The sequence below is a fragment of the Phaseolus vulgaris genome, chromosome 11, assembly GCF_000499845.2.
Source record: "Phaseolus vulgaris cultivar G19833 chromosome 11, P. vulgaris v2.0, whole genome shotgun sequence".
Lineage (NCBI taxonomy): Eukaryota > Viridiplantae > Streptophyta > Magnoliopsida > Fabales > Fabaceae > Phaseolus > Phaseolus vulgaris.
Genome location: NC_023749.2, coordinates 31,009,276 through 31,027,929, shown reverse-complemented (window position 1 = coordinate 31,027,929; position 18,654 = coordinate 31,009,276). Strand labels below are relative to the sequence as shown.

The following is an 18,654-nucleotide window of genomic DNA, read 5'->3' as shown; positions in this document are numbered from 1 at the left end:
GTGCTTCTTATCCTTCTTGTGCTTTGTGCTTTTCTTGAACGGAGCCACGGGGTGATGGGCGCGCCACCACGGGAGCAGCTGGAGGCACAGGCATAGGGGGGGAGCTCACCGAAATTGAAACCGATGGGGAGCTCATTGGCGCCACAACCGGACGAGACGCTGTCAGAGGCTTGGTTGTGATGGCAAAAACGCACTCGAAAACAACATACATAATCATGAAACAATGTCAGAAAATAAACGACACAAAATTTAACGTGGTTCGGTCGTCAACTGCAACATACATCCATACGGGCGACTATTAGGGATTTTATTTCTTTACTGTTGCATCCACAATTACAAGTACAATGATCTCTTTAAATAGAGATTATAAAGGAGACACGATGATTAAGTCCACCCACTAAAACATGGTATCTAGTCAACCCAACTCAATTGGTCTTGGTTTCACACTCAACCGGTCGCTGGAGCAGGAGAGCCACAATGGTGTGAGGAGATGCCGTCGGCGACGATGCAGGTATTATGACCTTAGGGGACGCCGTCTTGACACCTCACATCTCTCAATCCCACCTCTCTCTCTTCCACATAAACGCATTTGACGCAGTAAGGTGTGACTTAATGGAGATGACCAATTTACATACATTTTAAAAAACATAGAGACCAAATTAATTTTTTTAAAAACCACGAAAAGAAAAAACAATAAAAACTATAAAGACATGATCCACAACCATGACATACAGCAGAGGCCACCTAGCACTAACACAAGTTAATTTGTCTTCCTTCCAGAATTATACAATTTTTTTTTTTAACAGATCACATCCCTTTACAAAAAATTATACATCCCACCCATCGACAGCCCATTGTGGATCCTCTTTTCTTTTGAGCTCTGCTACTGCCTCCAACCAGAAGCTACTGCAGAACCTGGACTTCCTCCCACTAGACCTGCACTGCATCTTAACAGAAACAAACTCCTTCCAGCTCTGATGCTCACGTTGAAACATCACTCTGCACCGCTCTGCTCGAAAGGGAATAATCTCCCTTAAGATAAATCAACCGACAGAATAATCGTACTCATATCAACATGAACGAGAAAATATTTTTTTATAAAATTAGATGTTTTATTCAAGTTTATTGTTTTCTATGATTCTAAACTATTTTTATGTCTCATTGAAAAATTTATTGTTGCGGTTGGCAATGATAACAACGTTGTGGTTGGCAATGGAAGTTACCCAATCTAGCATTCCACTAAGATCTTTGTCACAATTATTGCCCCCTCCTTGTTGTAGTAGCAAATTTGTCTACGTAATTTCTGTTTAGATTTTACTTAACTTTCTTTCTGAAGTTAGTTAGAGGACAAATCTTGAAAACTGGTAGTGTCGATTTGGAGCAGGTATCTAAAACAAACACATTTATTACCTTTTTCCATAACCTTTTTCTATATGAATCTAAGATACAAAATAATCCTACAACTATCAATTGCACAATGAATGCAGCTTCTTTGCACATAGCAATGTATCCATGGTTTGCTATGGGGCATCTAACCCCATTTCTCCACCTTGCCAACAAATTAGCCAAAAGGGGACACAAGATCTCATTCTTCATACCCAAAAGAACACAAGCCAAGTTAGAAAACCTCAACCTTCGCCCAAGTCTCATCACCTTTGTCCCTATCAGTGTTCCTCACGTTGATGGTCTTCCCTGTGGTGCAGAAACTACTTCAGATGTTCCCTCTTCTTTGTTCCCACTTATTGCCTCTGCCATGGATCTCACAGAGAAGGATATTGAACTTCTCCTCCTTGAACTCAAACCACACATTGTTTTGTTTGACTTTGCAACATATTGGCTACCAAACTTGGCTCGTAGGATAGGGATCAAGTCTCTTCAGTACTGGATTATTAGTCCTGCAACAATAGGGTACATGGCATCCCCAGCTAGAAAAAGAGAAGATGACATGAGAAAACCACCTTCAGGGTTTCCTGATTGTTCTGTCAAGCTGCATGAACATGAAGTTAGGTTCTTTGCTGCGTCAAGGAAATTGGAGTTTGGCAATGGTATTCTTCTCTATGATCGTATCTCTATTGGTGCAGACTTGTCAGATCATATTGGATTCAAAGGTTGCAGAGAAATTGAAGGGCCTTACGTGGATTATCTGGAGACGCAGTTTGGTAAGCCTGTTTTGCTTTCAGGTCCTCTTGTGCCTGAGTCATCCAACTCTACTTTGGAAGCAAAATGGGGTGAATGGCTCGGTAGATTCAAGGCTGGTTCAGTGATTTACTGTGCACTTGGAAGTGAAAACTCCTTACAGCAAAACCAATTGAAGGAGTTGGTATTGGGTCTTGAGCTAACAGGAATGCCATTCCTTGCAGCACTTAAGCCCCCTAATGAATTTGAGTCCCTTGAGGATGCTCTCCCAAAAGGGTTCAAAGAAAGGGTTCAAGAAAGAGGGGTTGTATATGGAGGGTGGGTGCAGCAACAATTGATCTTGGCACATCCTTCTGTTGGGTGCTTCATAACACACTGTGGTGCAGCTTCTCTAACTGAGGCACTTGTGAACCAGTGTCAGTTGGTGTTGTTGCCTCGCCTTGGTTCTGATTTCATCATCAACGCAAGAACCATGGGTGAAAAATTGAGGGTAGCAGTGGAAGTAGAGAAAGGTGAAGAAGATGGTTTGTTCACCAAGGAAAGTGTCGGGAAAGCTGTGAAAATTGTGATGGATGATGAGAATGAGCTTGGCAGAGAAGTCAGAGCAAATCACAACAAAGTCAGGAACCTTTTACTAAGTGACAGTTTTGAGTCAACTTGTGTTGATGCTTTCTGTCACAAGCTTCGTGATATAATCTAAGTTCGGCATTTCAGATTGATTCACTTATTAAGTTCTATATTACTAGTACTGAATCAGTAGGTTTGTTTAGTTATTTTAGAATAAAACTGGTTTGTGTTTGATGCATTAAATCCTGAGTTGAGGTATCATGATCTATATCTTAGAAGGTTAGAAGGATTTTGATTTCATGATTTTAGAAGCATCAATGGTGGAAGCATGAGAAACCATGGTGAGAACTAATTCGATAGTAATTCTTTTTTCAATGTGAAAACAAGAACAAGACAGGAAATGACAGTAAAAATGGATTAAGGCTAGAGAATGAAGTAAAAACATGTCACGTTCAATGAAGAATCAAAGGATACAAGAAACAATGCAAATAGCGTGGGTTATATATGGACACAAATAGTCAAAAGCCAAGGCAAAATCACATTTTGTGTAGGCTTAGCATCCAAAAAAAAAGTGGAAGCTAATACTTTGGATGCTAGCACTCTAGCGTGAGACTCAAAGGCTCACACAATTTAAGTAAGCTAAACCTACGCAAAATGGATACAATTTGAATGGACTGAACCCCCACAATATGGATGCATTTTGAGTGGTATAACAATGTAGACACATTTTGAGTGAATGTAGCCTACACTTCTTAGATGCTAATTAAAATAAATTAATGGACTTAATCGACACTACATAAAAATAATTTAAAATGTTAATGTGGGTTAGACCCACAATAAAAAAGAAAAGAAATAAGAACAAAATTTTGAATGTTTTTTCAGTTTCTAATAATAAAATTGTCTTATATATTTTAATTACTAATAACTATCATTAATTAATTCCACCTTCTAATCTAAATCTTTAATTGTTTCAAGAGAGATTGGGTACACATATAAAGTGATTAAATGTATTAATCAACGAGAAGTTATTGTCGAATATTTTTCATAACTGTAAAATACTAGTATTAATTTTTCAGTTTTTGTTTTCTCAATTTTTTCACATTCATCTAAACTTCCAATTTCTATTTCAACTCCAGTATTAATAAAAAAACAAAAATTGTCTTCTAATATATACATAGGGATAAGACTACATTCTACTCTTACCCTTGAAATCAAGATTGCACTATATTAAATAATGAACAAAAATCATTAACTGCAAAACTAAAAAATTACCAAAAAACTATAAAAAAATGTGTATAACACATATAAGATATGGATTTACACGTATTTTTCCTACCTTCATTCTTTCTCTCTTTCAAGATAACACAAAGTCTAATCACTAACATGATTGTTAACTTTAGATATAAACAATATGCATTGAAAGTGTTAAAGGTGATAAAAGAAAAGTACAATATAATATAATCTCAGGCACTTCAATGACATGCTCTCATGCTACAGCAGCTGCATATGTCAAGTCATTTTATGGGATCAACAATCAACCTAAAACGGGCGTGACCATTCAACATTATTCTTGGGATCGCCAGTCAACCTAAAAAAGGGCTTGAGCGTTCAAGCCAAATATGGGCATCGCTAGCTGATCATCAATGATTTTGATCAGTTGACCCAAGTGGTACTCTTGGTAAGGCGTTTCAATGCTTGTTTGATTGGTCTAAAGTTGATCGCTTAGATAGTCTTGACCAAATGTATTTGGAAGAAAATATCGATGGTAAGTAAATTTAAGTTCGGTATCGTAAATTAACTAAGTGACAATTTAAAGAACGCGTAAAACGATAAAAAAGAATATTACCTTAAATTGATTAGCACAATTTACATCTTAATTTAATTTTTGATTTTTCATTTGATAAACCTTTTCTTCTCGTATACTCGCTTAAGGTTGAGGTTGTATATCGATAATTGGTATGATTTCTTATTATAATAGAAACTATAACTCATCTAAAGTCAATCTAAAGTCAGTTTATATGACCTATTAATTATTACCAAAAAGATTTAATAAAACTATCCAAAATCTTAACTAAGAATAAATTGATATCTAATAGTCCTTAAAATCAGTTAAAAAAAATACAAACTTTAAATATTATATAATATTATTTAAAATTAAGAAAATAACATACAACTAATTAGAATCTATAAAATACATCTTACATTACCATTAAGAAAAAACCTAAATACATCTTTGGACTAAAATACCTTTCAAGTTTAAAGCATTAAGTTTTAACTTTTCTGAAATTAATAAAATACAAATTTACATGTGTTCTAATTTATCTTCCAAAGTTTTAGAGTTTTTCTCTTAGTAGATTTGTTTGGAATATCTCTTTTCAAGTATATTCATTATAACATTAGTTATCATAATTTAAGAACGGAAAAAATATTAACTAATTTTTAAATAAAGTAAGATTAAATTAAAAACGTTAGTTAAAAAACTATTTAACTAATATGTAATAATTAAGATAATTGAAAAAATAATAAAAATAATTAAACAGTAAAAAGTTTAAAATAAAATATGAAAATAATAACTTATAATAATAATAATAATATATTAAATTATATTGATATTTTTGAAAATTCAAGCCGCAGGTAATCGTTTCATTTTTGTTAGATATCGACTATTTGGATCGTTCTTCATTTTTTTTATCATTCGGTTCTGAAGAGCTAGTTCTCACCGTGTCAATTGATGGAAGAAGATCATAAACGTGCACCTTCTCCTACTCATACTCTTTAGTGTTCCTGTTGCTGCTCCTTCAATTCGATCTTTCGTCGCAAAAAACAATGTCTGAGAAAGACACAGGTTGGGATTTTCACCTCCGAAAGCTCTCTGTCAGTGGCAGAGACTCCAACACCGCCAACGATCCCGCTTCTGATCCTTCCCTTCTTCCTTCCGTAACTCTCATCAAATTCTTACATTTTCCTTCCATTATACTCTCTCTATATATTATTAAATATTAATTTTAGTATTGTTTTAATTTTGATTAGGTGAAGAAGCTTCATGAATTATGCAAGACCGAGAAGTCCGAGGACTTGGTGGCTAGGGTTTATCCTTCCATTAACAAGATTTTCCAGCGGGCTGCCGCTTCCCTCTCTCAATCTCGAACCTCCAATGGCCTTCTTTTGCTTGTATGTTTTTTGGTTTTTAAATTAATGTTTTATCGTAAAAATCGATTCGATTTAATGTCTGCGTAATTGGTTCTCAGGCAATTCTTCAGTTTTACCTAGACTTTGGGGAGTTTGTTCTTCACGATGCTGATCCTAGTCTTAGGACATTTTTTCGGTCGTGCCTGAGCAGGTAATATTATAGAGTTTAATTTCTATGCATTGCAAGTGGAAATTTGTTTTACACAGACAACCAATTAGAATCAGTATGATCTTTAAGATAATTAGTGGAAAAGTTAGCAAAGTTATAAAGTTCTATTTGGGTAAACTCATCTAAAAACAGTTTGAAAAGAAGAAAAAAAAATAACAAGCTTCTTCCTAAGTAGTAATTAACTTTAAAACAAGCTAATTTCTATGAAACTTTCCCCTATTAGCTTCTCCCAAATGTTGGTTTTTAACATAAACGTAAGTTAATTTATAACTTAAGCAGAAGTTTTCTTCTTTAATTTATTCGTTTATGTCAGTTTGTAATTGGGTGTGACAGTATATAAACCTTCTATAAAATCAGTGCTTAGACTATTTTCAATGTATCAATGTTAAAAACATGTGATGTGAGGTGACTTTGGCAATGTGAGAAAAGTAATTTTGAGTGTACAATTATATATAGGCGGTCAAGATTAAAATTAAATAAAATTAATTTTTATCATTTTTGGTTGGGATTGCCATGCTTGATCAACCATAAGTGGTTCACAAACATTATTTTGATAGTTTGATGGAAGAAATACAATATTATAGTAATGAACATCAGTAGAAGACCAGGAAAGCCAAAAAATAAAAAGGTAAATAGTTAGTAATAGCAACAGATCTTTTTCATCATCATTGTTTCCTTGTGCCACCTACTGAGAGAAGCAAGACTAGGATAGATGTGACGGAAATTTTAGGAACTCTTGATGATTTGTATGGATTTCTTGAGCCTGAAAGTGAGGAAAATTTACTTATTGTCTCAGAGACTGCTTTCTCTTCTAAAGTTGGGTGAAAGTATGACTTTGAAACAAAACTTATGTCTTCTTTTCCCTAACCAACCAAACAGTAAATAAAAGGTGAAATTTCTTATTTTATCAATGCAAAATTTACCCTGAATTTACTTCTGTACTAAACAGGTCTTAAGGCTATGTAATATCATTAAAATGAGGTTATAATTCTACCAAATTATTTGTAACCTGTTGCAGGGAGTTTGCTGATCCTGTTGTTGCAGAAGCAACACTTGAATTTCTCATCAACAACAAGAAGAAGCTTCTAGCTTCCTTCCCTAACTTATTACCTCAGGTGTAACCCAAGTTCTGTAGCAACTTGCGTTTTTAAAACTGCTGCATGCAATAAAATTAAAAAGTTTATAATTATCATGAGGAAATATTTGCTCAATGAGTGTTCTGTTTAGTTGGATATTTTTAGTTATTAAGTGACGTCTTCAGAATGACACTAATAAAAATGTCACTTGGGAGTTAAATTATTTCAGCATTGTTTTGGGTTCTAAGAGTCATATGTCCCTCTAAAGATTCTGAACTTCTATAGTCTAACTTGAAGCATGTGGCCATGATGCATTCAAATTAACCTCTTGATTAATGAGCTTGTTCCCCTGGGCTTTGGAGTTTGCTTTATCCCAGACCAATAATAATCGTATGTGACTATCTGATATCATATCTAATTATTCTTTTGACAGTTTTTTCCGTTGTTGTTAAAGTTGATTGCTTGGAATGGTGAAAGGTATGTACCCATTTTTCTTCCATTTTTTATTCAGTCCTGTTTGGTATGGGGGGTGGGGGATAAAAGGTAAATACTTTTCCTGCCATATTCTGAACCAGTAAGTGCAATCTATTGCTGATCCTGTATTCTTTCTTTTGCTTCCAAATCTTAAAATGTATGTCATGGTAATGGTTTTCTAACATTTTACCATAGAAGTGACAAAGAAATGGTTTGAAGAGGAACATTAAAATTGATAATATCTTCTTGTTACAAGGATAATGAATATTGAAAAAGGGAATCTGTTTAGTTACCCGATGTGAGAATATTTAAGATTGACCTTTGTCTACGTCTTAGGTTTCAAGTAGAATAAGTTTTTGGCCTGTGGACCAGTTTTTGACCTCTAATTACAGGTTTTATGTTAAAATTAATAGGCTGGATGTTTGAGACAATGTGCTGTCTATGTGCCACTTTGGTGCATGTAAATGAACCATTCTAGTGTAATTTTATTTTTTGTGCGGCAATGTGCCTGATAGATGGGGTGGGGCTAGGGCCCAGATATTAATTAACTATTTTTTGTATACTCTTGCAGATTAGAGAAACTGTTTTTGAAAGCCTTCCCGGGCTTGATGTCACCTGGGACATTTCTTCCCTTATTTCCATCTTTAGTAGACTTGCCAAGTATGTACAAATTATATTACTATCACCACTTTTGTCTTATTTACCTTTTTATTTCAATAGAAAGATTAATACTTATAATTATGATTGTTTGTCCAATTGCATTTTCCCTCTCCTATTTTTATTGATTACGAACAGCATAATTCAATTTATAATCAAGATTGGTGGAAAAAGTTGACCGTGCTAAATTTTTATGTTTAACTTTTCCAACTTTTATTGCTTTTAGACACATTTTCCATAACAATAATCATAATTATTGTGGGCCACTTCCCCAGTATTAAAAAGTAAAATAGAAAAGAAGGAAGTGTGAAATATTCTCTGCAGTAATAAATAAGAACCATTTCAGAAAAATAGGTAGTTATCAGATGTTCCATGTAATGGGTTTGATGATATGCTGATAATCAGTTTCTTCTTATTTCCCTTCACAAAATCTTATCAATTCAATGTTTTCCTGCCCATCTTTGCTAGTTTTGGTAGTAGCATTGGAAAAGGTGGAAAAAACCTCTGGACCGCTAATTGGGAGCAGCATAGCTTCTATTCAGAAAAATACTGCCCCTAAGGTTATCTTTGATTCTTTAAATTCCAGTGATGTTTAGCCAGTGTTGCAAAAGTGTATCCTATGAATGTCTTTGTTTATTTTCAATGTAGATGCTACTTGCTCTTATGGATGAGGCATATACTGGTTCAACTATAGAAGATGGTGGAGGTGATTCTGAATATGAGGATAATAGTGCAATTGATGTTGCTGATCCTTTGTTCCTTGAACTTTTAAAGGATGAAAATGATGGCATTGCTGTATGTTACCTTTTATCTTGTTTGTCATGGTTTTTACTTCAATTTGTCTTGGTTCCTGTCTTCCTGTTATTTTTAAGCTAAAAATTCAAGTTGTTGAGCCATTTTTTCTCAGCCACATCATGTTTACCGATCAATAGTTATGGAAGATTGATAATAAGTTTGCTTTCAATTCAATAATATTGCTTTCTTCACATTGAAAGTTTAATGTTTGATGAAATTGAGTTCCAACTCTGTTTGATATTGTAGCCCTATTACAAATTTGGGATTTTTGTTTGATATTTAGCTTCATTTTTAAATTCCTAATGTAAATTATATTCATGTCTCAGGAACGTCCCTGGTCATCTCCAGTGATAGCTGCAATATTACAGGCTTCAGTCAATAGTCCTTACTCTGATAAGCTGAAAGCAGTACTTGGCATGACTCCTCGTCTTCTTGATGTGTACTTCTCCATAGCATTGCATACTGTCAATAATTGTATGTTTTGTTCATGCACTTTCTATGTTCTTTGAGATTATTCAATAATAGTGAGAATTTTGTTATTAGAATCTGTGCTCTTTAACGATATAGGACTGGGCTGTATTTACAGTTTTTCTCTTGTTTTAAATTAATTTTCAGCTCTGATTTGTGCATTGATTCCCTTGCTTATGTCAAGATTTGCTACAATATTTCCAGACAAAATATTTTCATATGAGGTACTGATTATATCTTCTCTTGTTATGAGTTAGAATTGCTTTTGAGAACCAACATTTCAAAATCATGAAGTTGTGTATTGAACTATAAGAAAAAAAGAAACATTGAGTTGAATCTGTGTATTTCTATGACAACATGGGTTATTTGTTCATATTGAGAAAATATAATCAGTATAATAAACAAAGGAGATTTGGTTTATGAAATCTTAGAGCCTTGGTTAATATGTCTATTTGTTGTTCACTAGAGGTAAGAAATCTAGTTGTGATATCTTCAGATTCCAGTTTCTTGTTTATGAAATATCATTAGTGGTGGAATCAGTGGCGGAGTTATAGCTTGCTGCCATAACATGGTGGTGGCGATGTAAGTTTTTCATGGTGGCCCATTGTGGCTGCTTTGGGTGCCACGAAATGGCATCATAGAATTGACATGGAGGAAGTTACAGAGTGACTGTGCATCAGCGCCCGCACAAGAGGAAGGAGTTGCAGCGGGTGAGGAAGGAAGGAGAAGAAGTCTCGGGTTTGTGTGATCGACCCAACCCGGGGCAATGGAACCTTAATCTTCTATCTGTTCTCTTATTTTCCCAGTGGGAGTCGGCCCAATTGTTTTTTTTTCCTTTAAAAGAATGAGTTGGGCCATACAACCTGGCCTAAACCAAACATTACAATAGAATATTGACCTAGGCCACCTTACCCACAACGAACCAACAACCTCCTTCGATATTGTGCACTCCTGCAGCCATTGTCGTTGCCCCTGTCTGCAAGTCCACCCACCCTACCCACATTGAACTAGCAACCTCTTTCGTTATGTTTTGTTGTTATTTTAAGTTTTGAACTTGAAATTTCTGGTTTTTAATTTGATTTTATTGTTATTTGAATTTCTAGACATGATATTATTTATGATTGTCTTTCATTATTTTTTCATTATAATTATATTTTTGGACTTCTTTAAATTATCTTTATGCATATGTTTTTTTTTATATTATGTATGTGTATTACTGTAGTTTCTTATGTTATGTATATGTATATATTGTATTTTTCTTTTTGCAATGCTTCCGCCATAACCCTTTATGGTTTCTGATAAATTCTTATAAAGGAGTTTTAGTCCCTGATATTTCCATTATCTAATATCAATAACACTAAATAGCATTCTACCTTAATAGGTTAGGTTCTTTCATGAAAGACATTATTTGAGAAATTGTTTTAGTCATATGAGCTTATGGATATGACTAAAGTCATTGTCTTGTATTATACTTTTGTACTTGATCTTGTCATAACAATTTTTTTCTTGCTTTTCCAAGATCAAATTACCCCCAACTAGAACACAATACCCTCTAGTGAAACATCTATCTGGTGGGCTTGCCCCCAAAGCACCTAACAACTTGAGTATTCCCCCTTCTTTATAAATAACATATTTTCTAGGAGCATTCTTAATATATCTTAGGGTTCGTACAATTGCATCCTAATGGTCTTGATAAGGAGAATTCAAAAATTGACTTATATACACTCACTACAAAGGTAATGTCAGCACAAATCACAATGAAACAATTTAACTTACCAACTCACTGTCTGTAATTCCTAAGGTTTGAATACAACTCTCCTTGGTCAGATACAAGTTTGCTACTCCATTGGTGTGTCTATTGGCTTAGCATTTAACATCTTTATTTCTTCTACAATATTTAGGTCTTATTTTCTCTATAAAATGACCAAACCACCCTTGGAATGGACAACTTCAATACCAAGGAAGTACTACAACTGACCAAGGTATTTTGTTTGTATTAAAGGAAAATAAAGAATAGGGTAAATCCATTGTGTATATTGAACACATAGGGTTATGTTTATATAGGAAAAGAAACATATGGGTTAAGCCCATTACATAAATATGAAATATCTAACAATATCTATAGTATCTCATAATATCTAATAATATCTAATTATATCTAATGATATCTAACACTCTCCCTCAAGCTGGTGCATATAGATCATATGTACCCAACTTGTTACAAATGTAATCAATCCTGGGTCCTCGTAAGGGTTTAGTAAAAATATCTGCTAATTGATTATTTGAATTAACAAACTCAGTCTTGATATCTCCCGATATAATATTTTCTCGAATGAAATGACAATCAATCTCAATATGTTTGGTCCTTTCATGAAAAATTGGATTTGAGCTAATATGAAGAGTAGCCTGATTGTCACATATAAGTGTCATTTGAGTGACCTCTCCAAATTGCAATTCTTTAAGTAACTGTTTAAGCCAAATAAGCTCACAGGTAGTTGAGGTCATAGCTCTATATTCTGCTTCTGCACTAGATCTCGCCACAACACTTTGTTTCTTGCTCTTCCAAGAGAGCAAGTTATCACCAATGGAGACACAATAACTGGAAGTTGATCTTCTATTAGATAGAGATCCTGCCCAAGCAGCATCTGAATAACAAACGAGTTTAGTATGGTTATTATGACCATATACCAAACCTTTTCTAGGAGAACCTTTAATGTACTTTAGTATACGAATGACTGCATTCCAATGATCTTCACATGGAGAATTAAGAAATTGACTCACCACACTGACTGCAAAGGAAATACCAGGACGAGTAACAGTGAGATAGTTCAATTTTCCAACTAATCTCCTGTACTTCTCAGGATCTGAAAGAGGCTCCCCCTGATTGGGTAGAAGCTTGACATTTGGATCCATGGGAGTATCAACAAATTTTGAATTCATCAACCCAATTTCCTCCCAAATATCCAATGCATATTTTTTTTGAGAGATAACAATACCAGTATTGGATTGTGCTACCTCAATCCCCAAGAAATATCTGAGTTTGCCAAGATCTTTGGTCTGAAAGTGTTGACAAAGGTGTTGTTTTACTTGTGAGATGCCATGGTGATCACGGCCTATAAGAACAATGTCATCAACATACACTATAAGATAGATATACCCAACACTCGAGTGACGATAAAAATCTGAATTTCCAAACTGTTGAACAAGCTAAATTTTCCAAACAAAGCCCTAGGAGACTGCTTGAGACCATATAAGGATTTGCGAATACGACATATGGACCACCATGCACTGTCAAGCAACACGGAATTGCATGTTGGAGATGCATATGAGGGTTTGTGGGGCTGCAATTTGTATAGTGTATAGCTCAGCATGATGCGATCCCAATAGTGTGGTCAATGTTAAAATAGTTATTGGATAAAAATTCTTTGGGAAAGTTGCTAGAGACGTCAAAACAACTCTTAAAGAATAGTGGGCGAACTAGGAAAGGAAGAGAAAGGTTTGCCAACCTTTTTTTCCATTAGATACCGTGGGTAGCAGGCACGGTTTTTAAGAGGCTCTAGATATTATGTTTGAACTATTAGAAAAAGGAGAAGCATTAAGGTGAAACCGTGTGTTTCTATGACAACTCGGGTGATTTATTTACATTGAGAAAACTAAAATAAAGAAATAAAGAAGATTTAGTTTCCTCTAATAATAAAGATACGATTCTAGAATAAAAAATAAAAATAAAAATGAAAAATATGATCATTGTTTTTGTATTGTAAATATATAATCTTTATTTCTGTATCAATAAAGATATGATCTTTATTTCTGTAATCATAGTACTATGCTTCGTGGTTTTTGTACTACTATTGTTTACTCTTTCAAGCTCTTCATTTTCTAGAACCTTCAGCTATAGTAATCTAGCCCAAAGGAATGAAATTCACTGACATTTTAATTGAGGTTATGAATTCATCAAGTATTAAATGTTCAAGTCTATAACAAATACTATATTATTGTCATGATTATTATGACTGTTGAAATCATAGGATTTTAGTCATATAGGGTGGTAAAGGAGAGAATAGGACTAAACACTTCAAAATTGATGTTTGCTTGATAGGATATCATGTGTTAAAAGAAACAAGCACTAACCTTCCTTTGTTATACTAATACTAGATTCATAGTCCTCAAAGGAAATAAATCATGTAAAGAAACAATATGGAAAGCAATCCTAAGAGAGATGCCAAACCATTCTAAAGTATATGTATTATGATATTGTTAGATATCCTCTATATATCCTAGCAGTTCCCCTCGGCTAAAACTTTCTAATATATAATCTTGTTGCGAATGAACACTTTAAAAAGGAAAAGAAAAAACAAGCAAAATAATATGGGCTCCATTAAGCATGTCGAGAGGGAAACAATGGGACTTGAGAATAGGATGTTAAACAGATGAGCTTTGTTCAATCAGCTCTACAATATATTTATAACAATCATCAGCCTAAACAGAAAATTGGAATGTTGTATGATCAAGGAAGAAGAGACTTCACCCAAAACAATCACACACAAGCATAATTTTCCTGGTAAGCGATTATAACATGACTAAAGCTAAAACTTCTACCAAGTTCATCAACAATTGCATTTGGAAGCTTCAAATAGTAGAATACTTCCAAATTTGAAACTAAGGCTGATGTGCATCACAACCATGGACAGTTCCTTGCTGAAATGATTCATTTGTGATCATTACCATTCATAATGGAGACTGGTATTAAGAACTATAAGCTTTAGGAGATTTTCTTAAATATCAACCACCTGTTCTTTAGTATTGTAGCATTTCAAATCTTGCTTACCTTACTGACTTCATCTCTTAGGGAGTAAAATCTTGTCTCAATATGCTTGCTTCTTCTATGAGCAAATTGATGTTTAGACAAGTTTTTAGCTTACTTGATGTCTATTAGCATCTTCACATGCTCTTATCTTCAAATCTTCATGGGCTTGTCAAGCTCCCATTATTCAACCTCAGATGAAGACAATGTTACCATTGACTCCTTAGAAAACCGTGAAATAGGTGCTCCACTCATCATAAACATGTACCCTTCTGTATTCTTTTTGTCACTTTTATCACATCATCAGTCTGAGTTAGAGTATACTTCAAAAATATTCTGTCATGTTTTAAAAAAAACAACCCATAGATCAAAGTTCCCTTTTACATATCGCAATATCAGAAAGCCTCAAATGATCCATAAAGTTAATCATCAACCCCACTCCATATGCTATGTCACTGCAAGCAGCTTAGAGTCTTGTAAATTGAACATTGTAATCTTTTACTTTTAACAGCAACTATTATGCTTTATTTATATGGAAAGTAAATGTGAAATAGATGGACAGTCAAATATTTAACTGTTTTCTTTTTCCAGAAGGCCTTCCTTCTATAACTTTGTGCTTTGTAGTCCCATTTGCCTCAAGGCCTTAACCTCAAGGTCACCAGCTTTAAATAAAAAATACCTAACTTCCGCCTTTCAATTTTTGTTTTGGCGAATAAAGTTATTGTCTCATGCTTGTTACTTTAAAGTTCTGCTGTGCTTTTCAGGTTCGCAAGCGACTTTTGGAGTTTATGCTCTCTACATTTCAGTGTTCACCAAACTTCATTGCCCTTTTAAAGGTATTTTTTGACAATATACTGCATTTCATTTATGATTTTACATCAAATGTTGTTCAACTTTTTATGTTGTGATCTATTGCAATGTGATGATTTTGAACTGTAAGATTGTGCTATGTGAGAATATAATTTTGTTTTTAGTGATGAGCCACCTTTTTTCTTTGAAATATAGCAGCATTTGTCTTCTGTGCTGTGACTTGTATAGAATTTGATCTTTTTGTCTTAGAAAACTAGGGCTTATGTCTAGAACCACTCTCGTGAAGGCTTATGCTGTTGAGTTATGGCTCTTTCAGGAATCAACTTTTCTAAAAGCTTTAGCCATTTGGCTTAGGCAAAGACTCGCCAGCCAAATTTATATAACACCCCCCCCTCCTTCAAGATCCTTTGGGTTTGATGGATTGATAATGCTCCACAGTCCACACACCTATCTTGTGCTTAAATTTACTTTTGTTAAGAGGAATGGGGACTGCAAGGATCAAACTCTTAACCAATTAGTTATGGAGGCTCTAATGCCATGTCAAGAACCAACTCTCCTAAACACTTTAGTTGTTAACTAAAGATTCTTGAATGATTTTATGTTTAACACTGTTAATTATAGACAAAGTGAGTTCATTTTATATAATCAGGAAAATCCAAATTATATATGTATTATTAAAAATGTTTTTATTTATTTTTGTATCATATTGTTGTTATTAAAGGAAATCAAATCTTCTCTATTTATGGTATTGATTCCTTTTTTCAATATTAATAAGGCACGTGTGCTTTCTTAGAAACACATGATTTCAGCTCAATGTATCTCTCTTCCCTTGAATTTAACAAATACCTTTTATGAATTTATTGCAGAAACCTATAATGGACAGACTTGGAGAAGCTTATGACAGCCCAGACAAGGTTAGTCAACAACTATTTTAACTATTTGTGGAAGGTTGGTATACGACCATCTTGACATAAAAATTCATTAATTTTCTTTAGACAGAATTAGCCTTGCAACTATGTTGGGCCATCGGAGAGCATGGTGGAGGTGGTGGATCTCACAAAGATGAAGCCCGTGAGCTTTTTGAGAGTCTAGAACTGCTTTTGTATGAAAACCTTTCCTCAAGGTATGATGTAGTATTAGTATACACCTAACTTCTTCCAGTGCTGAGAGATTTGAAGATTTCTAGGTAATTCGGTGATGACTTGATCTAATTTGTTTACTTGGAAGTCGTGTGGGCATGACACAGGAGGTATCTCTTGGTTCCGATAAGGATACTTACAGAAGGTCATCACAGTCCAGGCTTTTATGTTTTGTTGTGACAGCCATAGCAAAGCTTGCTACACATCATCGAGAGTTAATACCAAGAGCACGAGTATCCTTGGGCAAGGTATTGTGTTGAAGTTGCAGGACAAAGCATAATAGGTTATTAATGATGTAACTATTTTTCTAATTTAGGATTTGCTTTTCAGGTGGCTCGGTCTCGAATTTCTGATGCTAGAGTATGGAGGCGTGCATGTGATTTCCTGGGTTTGATGAAAGACCCTGCTATATGTTCATCCATATTGGGGCCTTCGCGACCTACACAAGGTACAGCGCAGAAAGTAGGCAGCATAAACTGGAGTGAAGGTTCAACGAAGATGATTGCACATATTCCATTTTACATTCTAGGGGAACAAGAAGGTGATGATATTTTGCTCCCGTTGACATTCATTCATTCGCATGTCCATAATTTTTTGCACTAGGGAGCACATTTGAGATAATCATATTTGATTCCAATTTCAGTGCGTGTCGTGCTCTGGCACAGTCATCTCCTGTGTTTATATTTCTTTCAGTGGTGGAAATTTGTACTCACCTTTTATGTTGCTTGCTACAGGGCCACCTTTTCATGATTTCTCATTTTCAGATATCATTCCCAGAAGATGATGGAAGCTGAAATTTACCAGGTGGCCATCTTCTCTATTATCCAATATGGTCATCTTGAGGTCATTCTGATATTATTTATTTTTTAATCTCTATACTGGTTAAGCCTCCGTTAATCGGCAAGTTCAGATTTTAGTTATTTTTCCATATTTCTGGGTTTTTTTCTTCTTTCCTTTCAGCATTCACTCCTTAAAATGACTCTACTGTTTATCATACGAGTTTGAGGGGATTTTAACTCTTGTTATGCCAATGATTCTGTCCGTTGTAACATTACAAAAAAATTATAATGTAAGATTCTCCAGAAAATATTATTTTATTTATGAGCATTGCATTTAGAGTACTTAGTTTTAATAATGATAATAATAAAAAAAGTACTAACTTTAAATAATAACAATATAGAGAATATTAAAAAAGAGTATTAATTTCAAAATAATAATAGTAAAAAGTATTTAAAATAATAATAATAATATATTAACTTTACATAATAATAATATATTATCTTTACATAATAATAGTAGACTAATAATAGTCATAACAAAAAATTATACTAATTTCTGAATAATAATTATAATAAGTATGATAAAAAAGTATTAATTTGATAATAAATTTTTTTAAAAAAACGACATCAGATTCTTATCTCTTAAATGGGGAGATAAGCATGGATCAGTAGATTTTATCTACTGGCATTTAATGCTGTAACAAAATAATAATAATATATTTTGTGTATAAATATGGGATGAGAGGAGGGAAGGTTACCGGTGAGAAATAATAATTATGAGCGAGGGTCACTGAAAGAAGAGAGAGAAAGGAGATGGAGAGAAAGGAGAAATTTTTTTTGACGGATTCTGACTCAATAAAATCACTATGGGAAGGGAAAGAAGATTTCTATCATCTATTTATTTTGTTTATAAAAATTTTATGATTTTTTTTATCAATTTTTTTATGACTGTTTTTAAATCTCATTTTATTTAGTTTTTTATTTATTTTATTTATAGTGCACTGATTTATTTTATTGATTTATTATAGTCGTTTCTAGTTATCAATGTGGTCAAGATCGCGCGACAATTTCGATCTTATGATCTTTTGAGAGGAAAATGTGCTGGATTGGAGGTGAGATCAAAATTTGTTTGGATCGTTATCGGAACGATCCGACAATTCATGGGTTGGATTTGACGATTTCTGGGCCTTTACAATCCACGAACTCCCACAAAACTGAAAACCTAATAAAATAGAAACCCTAATTTGAATACCCAGACACCCTAATATGAAAACCCAACCTTAAGTTTAGAACCTGTGTAGCTCATGACATTGTCGCTCGTGCTTCTGACATGTCGTCGCTCGCATTGTGTTTTTTCACTGTCGCTCGCGTTGTCACGTGATTCGTTGCCTCCGCCACTGTGCACCACTGCGCACTCTACTTTATGGTTTATGAAATCATCAAATGTTTGTTTAACATTGCCAAAGTTTTTTTTTTAATTTATAATTTTTTTTTTCATGTGCACAGAGAAACAACCGATTGTTTTTACGAAACAACCAATTGTTTTCTCTCCGTCAGTTTTGTTTTAAAGCTGTTTTGAAACCTTGTCCCT

At 34.1% G+C, this 18,654-nt stretch overlaps 2 protein-coding genes across 2 annotated transcripts; both read left to right on the top strand.

The window, feature by feature from the left end:
- Positions 1 to 729: 729 nt before the first annotated feature.
- Positions 730 to 2,946, top strand: LOC137827831 (cyanidin 3-O-galactoside 2''-O-xylosyltransferase FGGT1-like). Its single transcript, XM_068634185.1, has one exon. The coding sequence runs from the start codon at positions 1,478 to 1,480 to the stop codon at positions 2,834 to 2,836; it is 1,359 nt and encodes a 452-aa protein (XP_068490286.1). The 5' UTR covers positions 730 to 1,477; the 3' UTR covers positions 2,837 to 2,946.
- A 2,365-nt stretch (positions 2,947 to 5,311) lies between these two features.
- Positions 5,312 to 17,381, top strand: LOC137819203 (uncharacterized). The gene is made up of 16 exons (XM_068622980.1): positions 5,312 to 5,640; positions 5,734 to 5,874; positions 5,952 to 6,043; positions 7,080 to 7,176; positions 7,571 to 7,614; positions 8,183 to 8,271; positions 8,737 to 8,828; positions 8,917 to 9,063; positions 9,390 to 9,537; positions 9,679 to 9,755; positions 15,100 to 15,171; positions 16,012 to 16,059; positions 16,141 to 16,268; positions 16,373 to 16,532; positions 16,615 to 16,825; positions 17,019 to 17,381. The coding sequence occupies exons 1-16, from the start codon at positions 5,530 to 5,532 to the stop codon at positions 17,066 to 17,068; spliced, it is 1,707 nt and encodes a 568-aa protein (XP_068479081.1). The 5' UTR covers positions 5,312 to 5,529; the 3' UTR covers positions 17,069 to 17,381.
- The last annotated feature ends 1,273 nt before the right edge of the window (positions 17,382 to 18,654 follow it).